At 39.5% G+C, this 14,591-nt stretch overlaps 1 protein-coding gene across 3 annotated transcripts in view; it reads left to right on the forward strand.

Annotated features, from left to right (window-relative positions):
- Positions 1–14,591, forward strand: part of TMOD3 (tropomodulin 3) — a 68,354-nt gene that overhangs the window by 47,139 nt on the left and 6,624 nt on the right. For all 3 annotated transcript variants that reach the window (XM_010969508.3, XM_010969510.3, XM_045506244.2), the window contains 5 exons: positions 4,120–4,242; positions 5,541–5,630; positions 7,990–8,120; positions 10,180–10,287; positions 12,912–13,055. In XM_010969508.3, coding sequence (XP_010967810.1) covers positions 4,120–4,242; positions 5,541–5,630; positions 7,990–8,120; positions 10,180–10,287; positions 12,912–13,055 — 596 coding nt within the window. The remainder of the gene's footprint in view (positions 1–4,119; positions 4,243–5,540; positions 5,631–7,989; positions 8,121–10,179; positions 10,288–12,911; positions 13,056–14,591) is intronic.

Here is a 14,591-nt window from a genome sequence, read left to right on the forward strand (position 1 = left end):
TGGAAGTGGTCATCAAATTTGCTTCATCAACAAGTTGGACTGCCTTCTGTGTGCTAGGCAGAGGTGTAGGGATGGAACAGAACAGAACATTGAAAAGCTCAGAGAGGACAGACGAGCATGTGAAAATGTGTAAGTGAGGCTGTAGTGAAATGTTCAGGGGATTCAGGGAGCACAGAAGTGTACTTCATCTGGTTCAATATTGGGACAAATGTTGTAGTTGCCTGTTCAGCAACCATTCACAGATTCCTTCTTCCTAACTGGCAGAACTGTCTCTGAAACTGAAAATGTCAGATGCTTTCTTTTCTAGCTCCCCTTGCAGGTGGGGGATGGACATGTGACCCAGTGCTGGTCCGTGAGACCAGAGGAGAAATCTGTTGAACATTTTTCTTTATAAAAATTTGCGATTGAGAAAAATGCCCTTCCTTCCTGTCCTGATCTTCCTGCATGAGGATGTGATACTTAGTGCTGCAAAGATCACCTTGAGACTAAAGGCCTGAGAACAAAGGCCTCCTTGCTGGTTATAGTCAAAGAGAAATGTGGAGCCTGGATCTTTAATGTTAACATGGAGCTGCTGAACCAACCCCATAGCCATCTACCTGTGGGCATTTTAAGTGAGATAAAAATACTTATTGATTGAACCCTTGCTGCTCTGACAGTGGTCTGTAGGTCAGCGGTATCAGCATCGCCTGGGAGGTTGGTTAGAAATACAAATTCTTAGAGCTCACGTCGGACCTACTGCATCAGAATCTGCACCTTAATAAGACCACTAGGTGGATGAGATGCACATTAAAGCTTGAGAAGCACCAGTTTAAACCACTTTAAATTAGGCATTCTGTTATATACAGTTTAAAATATCCTTAATAATATAATTACATTGTAGATTTGGCCAAGTGCCATTTTTTAAATAAGAAAATACTTGACCGGAAAGACTTCTGATTCAGATGTTGAGAGTTGCAAGAGGCTTTTTATTCTCACCAAAACAAGCAATATAAATATAAGCTACATAATCATAGTTGTTTTTTTTTTTTAAACTGTATCAGAAAGCTTGAAGACACAAATCTAAGTGACTCTAGATAGTGGCAAGCCCTCCATAAAAGAGGTAATCCACTCTGCCTTCTTTCCTGACTAAAATGTAGAGAAAAGGAGGAAACCACCATAGTACAGAGAAATCAGCCTCGCTTTTAAACTTTGAATGACTGTGTACGGGCTCGCATGCCAGATTGGAAACCAGAGAAGCCCTAGAGCAGTGCTGTCCACTAGAACCTTCTGCTGTGATAGACTTGTGCTAACCACCGTGGTCGCTGGTAGCCAGATGTGGCTATTGAGCACTTGAAATGTGGCTCGTGGGACTGAGAAACTGCATTTTTAATTTTAATTAATGTAAACAAATAGTCACATGTGGCCGGTGGCTACCATGTTGGACAGTGCAGCCCTAGAGACAGCGCCAGGCTGCACCGCCCCCCAGTTCTCTGCCACCCGTCTGCACTTAGTGCTGGGGTGTTATTCCAAGAACCGAGGCAGTGAAGCAGAGCTGAGAGAAAATGCCTGAGGCGTAGGTTTTCAGCTGGGGAGATTGAGAGAGAGAGAGGGGAGCTGGGAGAAATCCCTTTCAGGCCATTTCCAGCTTCACAAAGCGTAGGGCAGACAACCCAAGAGTGGGGCCGAAAGATCTGCCAAGGGCCAAAAAGTCGGGGGTGGACCTGGAAAACAGCTCCTGGAAGGAGCAGGCTTGCTCCTTTACAGTTCAGAACAGCAGACAGCTCAGGAGATTCCAGAACCTCACCAGTTCTAATCCCACGCCTTGCTGAGGATTTAAGTCCTGATCCTGTCCTCAAAATGTCTGAATCCAGTGAGGAAATGAATCAAACTAAAGTTGCCACAACAAGCCCAGGTTCAGCTCAACTGTAGAGCATGTTATGTCAGCCCTGGCCCGAGCGGCATGCTCCTTGCTGGGATTAGATCTCATTTCCGTTAGTCTCTGCTGTAGTTTTATACAAAACTTCCTGGTACGAAGTCAAAGATCTTAAGACAAAAGACACATGTGGCCCCTAGTCAAGAAGAGTAAACAATCAGTAGAAGACCCAGAGATGACCCAGACATTGGTGTTATCAGTCAGGAGCTTTTTAACTATGACAAAAATGCCATAGAATCTGGTGGACAAGGTGCACAGCATGTGTGAAGAGATGAGGAATTTCGGCAGAGACAGGGAGACTTTTTTTTAAAGAACCAAATAAAAATACTAAAAATAAATGTAATATCAGAAATTAAGATCCTTTAGATGGACTTAGCTGAAAATACCTGACCAGCTTTGGCCAGATTCCTGGGAGCAGTCTGTATTGTGGAAGAATTCCTTATGAGTTACACTGATTGATATTTACTTTGAACAAGAATTAACACACCACTCATTATACTGGTTATTAAGCCCACAAACATTTCTTTTGATAGAGCACTGCATACATTCATCAGGCCACATAGTCTCACGTATTTCCCTGGTAATTTTCTGATAGAAAAGAAAATAACTGGCACTTGTGTGAATCCACACATAGACTTTTCATGTTTTCAACTTTGCATTGAACATATGGTCATAAAATACTGATTTTCACATGATAAATACTGTAGTTTTCTGGAGTAACTAATTTCTTAACAGGTAACCTTGTTAGTGTCCATCGAGGCTAAGGAACAGTGACAGGAAGTTTCAGGCTGCCACTCAGGACATATAGGAAATTTCTTTGCAATTAGAACTTGAATTTCTAGAATGATCATTGCCTCTGCCATCCCTCAAGTGACTATAGCAGTTTGTTCCTTAGGGTTAGGAAAGTGAATTTTTTTCCCCTTTAATCTCTTTCCTAAGTTTTATAATTTTTTAAATTTACACATTTATTTATTAAAGTATCTTTGATTTACAGTTTTGTGTTAGTTTCTGTTGTACAGCATAAAGATTCAGTTATACATATGTATTCTGTTTCATTGTAGGTTGTTACAAGATATTGAATATAGTTAGTTCCATGTGCTATGCCATAGAATCTTGTGGTTTATCTGTTTTATATATTGTAGTTTGTATCTGCAAATCCCAAACTTCTAATTTATCCATCCCCTCTTCTTCCCCTTGTAACCGTAAGTTTGTTTTTTGTCTGTGAGTCTGTTTCTGTTTTGTAAATAAGTTCACTGTATCATTTTTTTAGATTCCACATATAAGTGATATCATGTAATAGTTGTCTTTTTCTTTCTGACTTACTTCGCTTAGTATGATACTCTCTAGGTCCATCTATGTTGCTGAAAATGGCATTGTTTCATTTTTATGGCTGTATAGTATTCCATTGTATATATACACCACAACTTTATGCAGTCATCTGTCCATGGACATTTAGGTTGTTTCCATGTCTTGGCTATTGTAAATAGTGCTAGAATATGGAGGTGCATCTGTCTTTCGAACTTAGAGTTTTATCTGGATATATGCCCAAGAGTGGGATTGCTGGATCATAGGGTGACTATTTTTAGTTTTTACGGAATCTCCATACTGTTCTCCGTAGTGGCTGCACCAATTTACGTTCCCACCATCAGTGTAGGAGGGTTTCTTTTTCTCTACACCCTTTCCAGCATTTATCATTTGTGGACTTTTTAATGATGACCGTTCTGACCAGTGTGGAGTGATGCCTCATTGTAGTTTTGATTTGCATTTCTCTGATAATTAGTAATACTGAGCATCTTTTCATGTGCCTGTTGGCCATCTGTATGTCTTCACTGGAGAAATGTCTATTTAGGTCTTCTGCCCATTTTCTGATTGGGTTGGGTTTTTTTGTTTGTTTTTTGTTTTTTTGGTTATTGAGTTGTTTGTATGTTTTATACATTTATTTTTTTATTTAGTATTTATAGAATAACTCATAATTACTCCAAAAAGAGCCTATTTTTATTTTCACAAATGGGAAATTTCTCAGTTGATTCCATTTTTTCATGGCAACTTATATGGCCAAAGTATTGCCTTGGAAGCTTATAAATACATACTGAAGATGAAACATTTCACCTTCATTTGCACATACTTCTAATAACTTTTGTTAGAATAAAATGGTAATGAGTTACCAGCAGTAGTCATAAAATTAACAAACTGCTTTATTTTTACAGGAAAAATATTTATCCCTAAGCAGAAACCTATACAGACTTTTACAGAAGAAAAAGTATCTCTTGATCCAGAATTAGAAGAAGCTTTGACAAGTGCTTCTGATACAGAATTGTGTGACCTCGCAGGTATCTCCTAAAACAAATTAATCTGTGAATGAGTGTAGAGGAGAGGGGATGCTGGCACACACACATCTATATACACTGTACAGATTCTCGCTTTGCGTAACAAAGTGCTGTTGAATAAGTAACCATATATTTGACTTTGTTTTTTACACTGTAATCTGACATAAAGGGCTTTGTTTCTTTAAATTCTCTTATTGGTGAGATTTTTATGTTGATGGATTGTATTGATTACTTGACATCTTTTCCCATGTTGCCATCTTTGAAAGTTTTTATAAAAATCTTTCACAGCTGCTGGTGCTCAGCTAGAAGCTGCCTCCAGGGTCTGCTGCTGCCCCATTTTATCAGCAGACCCAAAAACAGATAACTGGAACTTAGATAAAATTGTCCGGAGCTATACTCACCACTTTCCCAACTTTTCTGAAGTGTATAGGGAACAGTCTAAACCCCCCTGTGATTTTCATCATTACCAGTTTCTTACCTGAACCAGTATCTGCCCCCACCTACGACCACCCACATGCATTTTCCTAGAGAGAAACGTATGATGCCTGGGGAGATCTTAGTACCAAATAACCCCAAGAACATGTTTAAAAAGAGCAGTGACGGTTCTTTGGGGAGGACCCAGGAACCCAGTCAAGGTGTGGTACCACAGCTAGAGCGGGTGTCTTACTCACTGGGGTGCTGAGGACTGATGGATTTGTAAATGATGTATTCATCACAGTGGAAGGGCCAGAGGCATACTGTAGCTTCTGCCTCATTTTGCGCAAAAGTGCATCAAAAACAAAACCAAATTTGTTTCTCCTCCTAAGTGTCATTTCTGAGGGATGCCACTTTAATCTTAAACATGAGAATTCAACTATACTTTTATATTCCATTCGTAGCTGAAATACAAATGTAAATTAATGCGAGAGTTAAGGTTAAATTGAAAATCTGCCTTGTATTGCATTAAGTTTGGAAAAACCTTGTGAGGATGAACAGCCAACAATAGATCATTTCCACTTTCCCTCTTGGCCACCAGATGGAGCTAAGTAAGCACAGATGTATGTTTAGGGTAAGGCTGGCTCCTGCATTGTCTGAATTCAGAAATGTAGATGGGGAGAAATTACAAGAGTATTGATAAAAAAGAGATTGTAGGTGGTTTCTAATCATGTTGCCTCCTTTTTTGGCTGCAAAGTGTGTATTTAATTGAGTAGGAAAATGTACGGAGAATGTTAAAATCATTGGTAAGAATTTTGGAATAAAATTCTTTATGTTTAAAATTGATGGAACCAAAAAAGTAACTTTCCTTTTCTATATAAATATAGCTATTCTTGGGATGCACAATTTGATAACGAATACACAGTTCTGCGACGTAGTGGGAAGTAGTAATGGTGTCGACCAAGAACATTTTTCAAGTGAGTACTTAACAGTGCTTTGTGAATTCCAGTCCTTTGTTAGTTATGTTTTGTTTTCTCCATGTAACGACTTCAGCATATTCATACTAAATGTTAGGCATTTGTGCTTGAAACCTAAGATTCCAGTTAGATAGTATTGACATTGAAAATAGAATATTAAATATTTTATGCTTAATGTGTCAGCAAATGTAACAGGAACTCCCTTCTCACTTCACCAAATAATACTAATGGTAAACACTATAAAAGCTACCCAAACTTGGCTTTTATTGACATTTTGTTTTCAATGTTACTGATTTTCAAGAAATCCACAGCAGTGCCAACAAAGAAAGTACATTATAAAATTAGATTTGGGAGGAACCACAGAACTCTTCAGCCCCTAAACCTTTTAGTCTGATACAAAGTATTAGCCTAAAGAAAAGCTTTTTTTTAAATTTATTTATAGATGTTTTTAAATTACCAAAGTAATGCATACTTTTGTAGTAAATTTAAACACGAACTAAGTGCTTAAGGTAAGAAGTCAAAGTGTCTCTGTTCACAGCCGTCATGCCTGCTCACAGCCCGCCCCACCCCCACCCCTGACTGTTAACAGTTTGGAGTATATCCTTCTAGACTTTGTATTATGCTTATATGAACTTATATGTGTATCCATGTTATACACAAATAGTCTTGTTTTTTACAAAAAAGTGGTATCATAGCTATTTCTTGTAACTTAATTTTTCAATAATAATGCTATGGGCTAATTTTGGGGAATGCTTACCATGGGCCATGTTCTTCCGTGACAGCTCTTGAATATGAATTGTTCTCAATCTTCACAACAGTTCTATAAAATAAGTATTATTACTTTTTTCATTTGCATGTGAAGAAGCTGAGGTTTTAGGATGATTAAGTAACTAGCTTCAGTATCCCAAGAGGACGATGGTAAGGATTTTAATCCAGGCTGCGTAGTCTATCACTTAGCATTGTATCACATTCCTAGGTAGCACGTACAGATTTACCTCATTCAGACATCTGTATAACATTCCAATTTATGAATGTTCTATAATTGCCCATTCCCCTATTTTTTTAAACTTTTTATTGTAGAAATATTCCAGCATACATAATAGAAGAGGGAATAATATATCCATCATCCAGCTTCAGCTGTTTTTCACATTTCACTGGCCACGTTTCTTCCACCGTCTACCTCCCTCCCACGCCTTGCACTTTTTTCCCTGGACTATCTTAAAGCAAATCCTGTTTGTTTGTATAACTTCCTCCATAACTATTTCCATATGTATCTCTCACAAAGGCTTGTCTTGTAACATAACCACAATATTATCAAACTAAAAAACTACCAGTAATTCCTTCATATCATCTAATACCCAGTCCATGTGCAGATTTCTCCTGTTCTCTCAAAAACGTCATTTCACAGTTGGTTTGTTCAGGATTCAAGTAAGGGTCACACACTGCATTTGGTTGTCATTTGGTCTCAGTTCCTCTTAATCTCTTAACAGTCCTGCTTAACTTCTCTCCCTCTTTCTTCATGCCATTTATTCTTAAAGAAATGGGGCCAACATGTAGAATCCTCCACATTCTGGATTTGGCTGATTGCAACCTTTTGGTATCATTTTACATGTTTCTCTTTCCCTGTGTTTCTGTAAACTGTTATTTTCTAGAGGCTTGATCAAATTCAGGCGCCGTGTGTGTGTGTGTGTGTGTGTGTGTGTAGAATGCTTCCATGGCGGTGATTAAATCACATTAGGAAGTATATCAAGTCTGGTCATTTGTGGAAAATCTTAAGATTGATCCGTGAACTCAAATGTTGGCAGCCTGGTCCATCCATTTAAAATCCCCCATGAACCTTTCTTAATGGTTTCAGCACCCGGTTGACTGGATCCATTATTTAATTATAGAGCAAGTCTCTTTAAATACACACATTCTACGGAAAGGGGAAGAAATCTCTTGGTTTTATAAAATTTAGAATTTAGGAAGAGTATATTATAACTTTATCTTGAACATTGCTAAAAATAAATGGGATCACCAGCTTGTGTTATCAAATATGTTTTTGTGGTAAAGATATCTTGTAATATGCCAAGAGGCAAGAGGCAGTAAAAATACTCATTTTTGAAGGCTGATACATTGCAAACAAATTGAATGTTGAATTAAGTTTGGTATTTATATTCAGTAAAATTTTATTTGAGTGCTTTATGTGTCAACACATGCAGGATCTTTTGGGAATTTGGAGGAAGAAACTTACAAATTAGTTCTACCGAAGAAGGGTGTGTGTGTGTGTGTGTTAGTTGTATGTTTCCAAAGTAATGTATGCATTCACTGTGATAGTGTCAACCAGTGACACTCTCTCTCTTTTCATTTGTTACTACAGATGTGGTAAAAGGTGAAAAGATTCTTCCAGTATTTGATGAGCCCCCAAATCCAACCAATGTTGAAGAGAGTTTAAAAAGAATTAAAGAAAATGATGTTCATCTTGTTGAAGTTAATTTGAATAATATAAAGGTAGGTGTGATAAGCAAACAAAACGATGATTTGAATTGCTTTGAGTCATTTGGATCCAGGATGAGGGCTGGGCAGCTTTGATATAGTCTGATTCCTTCTTCTTAATGGTCAAGTGTTTACTTCTAATAGATGCTAACATAGATTCCTTCCTATTTTAGAAATTAAAAATTTTCTAAAATTTTTCTGATTTACTTTTTGAAGACTATCAGGTAGAAACATAAGCTCTATGGACTGTCAGAATAAATCTCTCTGGCTTCCAAAGTACTGCCCACTTTTAAGAGCATTTTAGTCTTTCAGGTTTTGTTTTTCAATCAGGTCTCTTGAGGTATAATTTATTCTTCGTGAAATTCTCCCTTTTTAGTGTGCAGTTCTGTGAGTGAAGGCAAATGCATGCAATTGTACAACCGCCAGCACAGTCAGATGGAGAACATGTCACACCCCTTTGTCATTGTTTCCTGCCACCAGCTCTAGCCCCTGACAACCACTGCTCTGTTTTCCTTCCTTATCATTTTGCCTTCTCCAGAATGTCATATAAATGGGATCATAAAACGTGCAGCCGTTGAGCCTGGCTTGTGAGGCTCATCCGTGCCGTTGCGTGTCTCAGTAGTCTGCTCCTTTGTATTGCTGAGTGGCATTCCTTGGTCTGGGTGGGCTGCAATTTGCTGATCCATTCACCAGTTGATAGACATAGGAGATGCTTCCAGTTTGGGGTGATTAAATATAAAGGCTCCCTACACTATACATGTACGTATATGCATATATATTCGCATACTGGTTTTTGTGTGAACGTATGTTTCCATTTCTCTTGAGTAAACACCTAGAAGTGGGTTTTGTGGGATCTTACCGGGATTTTTTTCTTTTCTTTTCTTTTTTTAATTGAAGTGTAGTCAGTTTACGATGCTGTATCAATTTCTGGTGTACGGCATAATGTTTCAGTCATACATATACATATATGTATTCCTGTTCATATGTTTTTTCATTATAGGTTATTATAAGATATTGAATATAGTTGCCTGTGCTATACAGTATAACTTCTTTATCTGTTTTATATATAGTAGTTAGTATCTACAAATCTCAAACTCCCGTTTTATCCCGTCTCACCCTCTTTCTCCCCGGTAACTATGAGTTTGTTTTCTGTGTCTGTGAGTTTGTTTCTGTTTTGTAAATATCGCTGGGAGTTTTAAAATGCAACTCTTCCTTGGAGGAAAGAAAGAAAAACGAGTTAAGAGGGCATAGGGGTGATTAGTTACCAAAGAGTCAACGCAAATGGTCTCTTAGGTGTTAGTCATTGTATAACAGCTTCATTACAAATTTCTCGTTTTAAATCTCAATTTATCTGAATTGGAAGCAGATGGAACATCTGGAAATTACAAGGGGAATAAGACCTTTGGCTCTTTTGATGGGTGTTCCTTCCTCTGAATGGAGCAGGGAAAGCCTTGGAAAAACCTAATATCCCTTGTTGATTACTAATCTTATTTTTTTTTTTTTAAGTTCAGTTCTTGTGTGTCTGTCTCTAAATCAGTAGTAATGATCTGAAAATAACCAGGCTACAGGGACTTGAAGTCCTGGTACTTAAGGGAAAGGTCAGTACCTCCTATAACTGTATCTTACCTCATTTCAAGTAGGGTAGGGTGAGTGTCTCTTAATGTCTTCTCGGTTAAGTGACTGAGAACAGTATGTCATCTGCCTCAGTAATCTTTGGAAGCAGATTCCCACATCTCTTTGTAGAAAAGCAGGTCTGCTTTGCGTACTCATGGGTTGACTTCTCATATACAAATAATTAAAAGTAGAATAGTGAGAATCTCTATAGCCTCAACACTAGAGAAACAGGGACGTATGCTCTGCCCTATGCCAACAGTTTGTGCAAATGCACCATAACAGAGAAGTCAGAGAGATAAGGAGGCGGCTGAGTTATTCTCATTTATAGACTAGTGGTTGTATGTTATATAATTTCTGAATACATTTTAATGCAAAAAAGAAAGTACAAATGTATTTGATTAAGGGATTGAATTTCCTGAAAACTAAAATGTAATAATGTTTCACATTTCTGTCTTTCAAGAATATCCCAATTCCAACCCTAAAAGATTTTGCGAAGGCTTTGGAAACCAACACACACGTGAAATATTTCAGTCTTGCAGCCACCCGAAGCAATGACCCCGTTGCTGTTGTAAGTAAGCCGCTACTGATAATACAAAAATTATGACTATCTGATACCAGGGTATGTTACAGAGGTGGTTAAACTGTGATCTAATGAACAACTTACTCCCTTTTTTCAATTAATATTTAGCTCACTATTAGGCAATACATTATTTGCTAAAATGTTTTTTTCCTGTATTTCCTTTCTATGAAATTTTTAAAACACAAATGGAGTCATGCAATATAGACTGTTCTGCAACTTAAATTTTCACTCAATAGTATGTCTTAGGGATCCTTGCATATCAGCATATAAAGTTCTACATCGTTCTTTTAACATCTGCAGAGGATTCCATTTATAGATCTATAGTGTTGAGTTTGTCAAATGTTTTTTCTATGTCTACTAAGGTGATCATGTGGTTTTTGGCCTTTGTTCAGTTAGTACAGTGTATTACATTGACTATGTTTTGAATCAGCTTTGCATTCCTGGGGTAAATCCCACTTGATCATGATATAAACCCTTTTCTTCACTTGGCTTTGAGGATGTTACTCCCTTTGATTCTCCCCCGACCTCCCTAGACATCCTTTTGCTGGTCCTTGCACTGGTCCCTCCTCATCTCCCCAACATCTGAGCATCGAAATGGCTCAGGGCTCGGTCCTCGTCCCTCTTTTCTCTCCACACTCGCTTTCTGGGTCATCCCATTCTGTTCCATTGCTGTATGTTGTCCATGCACGCTGGTGTCTGCGTGTGTGCCGATGACTCCCAGTGTTTTTATTTCCGGTTCATTCCTCTCCCCTGAACTCCAAACCCGTGTCCAGCTATCATTTAACAACTTTACTTGGCTGTCTAACAGACGTCTCAGACCTAAGCCCCAAACCAGACTCCTGCCTTCCATCCCGTTCCTGCCTCTCTCACACGCTTCCGTCTCACTAACTGCCAACTTCATTCTTTCATTTGCTCACGTCAAAATAAGGATGATGATGATGATGATGATGATGATGGAGTGATCCTTGACTTCCCTTTCTCACAACTTTAAATGTATATCCAGCCCTGTCTTCACATGTTTCTGGAGTCCAGCCCCTTCTCACCATTTTCACAGCTACTGGTCTGATCAGAGCCAGTCTCTCCTCCCATCTGGACACTGTGGTAGCCTCCTAATTGAGCTGTCTGCTTCCATCATACCCACCCCAAAGCCAGCTCTTCGTGACTCTTTTAAAACTAAAATGATCTCATTCCTGTGCTCAGAGCCCTATCTCACTAAGTAAAAATAACAATCTTTCAATGGCCTCATAAGGACTCACATGAAGAGACCTTGTCTCCTTTCTGGTCATTTCTTTCCTTCCCCTCTGGTCACCCAGCCTCCTTGCTCTGCCTCAGACATGCCACGGATGCTCCCTGCTCAGGGCCTTTACACTTGTTCCTCCTGCCTAGAACTTTCTCCCTGGAGATACTCCGTATAGTCTCCATCACTTAAGGTATTTGAGCCCTGCTCGAATGTCACCTTTCGAGTGAGGCCTTTCCTGGCGCCCGTATATAAAATAACAGCCCCACCCCTGCCCCGCCGCTCCCCCTCCACCCTGCCTTGCTTTTTTCTTCCTCTCCAGCCCTTTTCACCATCTGACATTACATTCTGCGTACTTGTTTATAATCTGAATCCCCCACTAGAATGTAAATTCCATCATGCAGAGGTTTGTATGTTTTATTTCTGAATCTAAAGCACAGTACTTACCAAATAGTAGGCAGGCCATCAGTAATATCTGAATAAATGTGGGCACAGGTGGCTGGGTAAGGGATTTGCTCCAGGTCACACAGCCAGTTGTTGCTACTAGAAGGTTCAAGCGTGTAGATATCTGTCCCTCGTTCTTTCTGGTATCGCTAACCCCTGTTGCCTTTTCGTTAACTTGGCTTTAATTTTAAGCTTGATCTTACCCATATTCTCTGAGTTTGGCCTTGCTGTTGACCACTCTTGCAGGGCTGTTTTAGTAAACTCAGATTAATACTGTTCCTCCTCCAGCCTCACCCCTCTTCTCTCCCCTCTGCTCACTTATAGGGTCTGTCAGTTAATCACTATGGTGTTTATTAAGCGCCGAGTCAGATGCCCAGCATCACCCTATCATGCGAGAAGCGGACGCAGGGAGAAGACATGCCCTTCTCTGAGGGACATAATATTAGCCCCTTCTTCTCCGTGGTCTTTGTGCTCTTGCAGTTCTGGTTACCTGTGATCTTTCCTTTTGGTCCCTGCCTTGGAAATCAGTCCATAATTTACCTTCATTTGAGCTTCACAATAACCCAGCTGTAGCAGGACCCAAGTAAGGAAAGGTATTCCAAAGAGACATTGATGAAGTTAGTCCTACACACACACTGAAAGGAAGTGTGAGAGCCACAGGAGAAAGAAGCACGAAGCAGCAGTGTGAACGCACGCGAGTGACTGGCAGTAGAGCGTGTTACCAGTAGGGAGCTACACGTGACAGAAAATCTAAAGGTGGTGACAGAGTACCTGTGAAGAGTAGATACATGCAAGACCTTTGAGCTGGTGTGTCGAGCTAAACAATCTAACAAACGTTAAGGCAGTTATGTTGATCAGTGTATTTGTCAGGCATGTACCTTGTGCAAGGATGCTGTCAAACTACTCTTCAAATATTTTCTTTAACTTCTAGGCTTTTGCAGATATGCTAAGAGTGAACAAAAATTTGAAGAGCTTAAATATGGAGTCCAACTTCATTACAGGAGCTGGGATTCTAGCACTGATTGATGCTTTGAGAGATAACGAAACCCTGGCAGAGCTGAAGATTGACAATCAGGTCAGTGTTCCACGGCAGCGGCTTGGAGGAAGCTGCAGCCCACACGGTGCAGGGCTTGGGGGACTCAGGAGGTGGGGGGGTGGAGGGCTTTCGGGGAGCCCTTGGGAAGGTGGTGGCCTGAAGCGGGGGAGAGGACATCTGGGGCATCCAGAATACTAACTTCATGTGTAGAGAGGTATACAAGCCACTCCCCTTGGCTGGTATTCAGAGAATTTAGATGGGCGGCTGTTTAGGGTGGAGGGGGGCCAGGGGGGACTAGGTTTATTTATTTGTTTAACGGAGGCACTAGGGATTGAGCCCAGGACCTTGTGCCTGCTAAGCACACACTCCCCCTGAGCTCTACCCTCCCCCACAATGGCTGTTTTGAACTGGAAGGATTCTTAAGGTGACACTCCCATCCTCAGATTTTTCAGCTCTTTGGTGGTAAGAGCCACATAAGAGACTTTCTGTATCTGTAGCGTGTCACAGCCCCAGACACAGCAGATGAACGGAAGAGGCTCAGTGAGAAACAGGAAGCTCCAGAACCCAAGCCGCCCCGGGGGCACAGGCTTCTGTCCAGCCACACTCAGTGCTGATGCCATGAGACAATGCCGGTTACCCACACCCAGACGAGCTTTTCTTTAAAGAGGCTGAGAAGTTTACGTTAGAAATGTTTCCGTTCAGAGTGGCAATTAACTAAAAATAAAACAACATACACATTTGACTGAAATACTTCAGTTTGTCTGGAAAGTAATTTCAGTTATTTTTTTAAGGTGGTAAATGACTCCCTTAGCCCTTGAAAAAGTAAGTACATTTTGTAGATTATGCAGGTAGAAAGGTTTCTATCTTAAAATTTAACCAGAATGCTATTTAATCAATGTTTTCCATGTTTTACTGAGATAGAATTCACTCTTTTATAGTGTAGTTAAATGGTTTTTAGTATATTCATAGAGTTGTGCAACCATCACCATTGTCTAACTCCAGAACATTTTTATCACCCTAAAAAGAAACTCTAAAACCCATTAGCAGTCACTTCCTATCCTCCCCTCCCACCAGCCCTTGGCAACCACTAATCTATTTCAGTCTCTATGCATTTGCGTATTTTGGAAAGTTCATATAAATGGAGTTATGTAATGTGTGATCTTTTGTGTCTGCCTTCTGTCACTTAGCAAAATGTTCTGGAGGTCACTCATGTTGTAGCACGTATCAGTACCTATTCCTTTTTATGGCTGAATAATCTATTACACTTAAGTGGTTTCCACTTTTTGGATTTTAGAAATATGCTGCTATGAACATTCATATACAAATTCTTACACAAATATATGTTTTCATTTCTCATGGGTATATACCTAGGAGTGGAATTATTAGGTAATATGGTAACTCTTATGCTATTTTTTTTCCTTTTTTTTTTCAATTTGCATTTTTTTATTGAGTTATAGTCAGTTTACAATGTTGTGTCAAATTCCAATGTAGAGCACAATTTTTCAGTTATACGTGAACATGTATATATTAATTGTCACATTCTTTTTCTCTGTGAGCTACCACAAGATCTATATA

Source organism: Camelus bactrianus, chromosome 6 (assembly GCF_048773025.1).
Source record: "Camelus bactrianus isolate YW-2024 breed Bactrian camel chromosome 6, ASM4877302v1, whole genome shotgun sequence".
In the NCBI taxonomy this organism is placed as follows: domain Eukaryota; kingdom Metazoa; phylum Chordata; class Mammalia; order Artiodactyla; family Camelidae; genus Camelus; species Camelus bactrianus.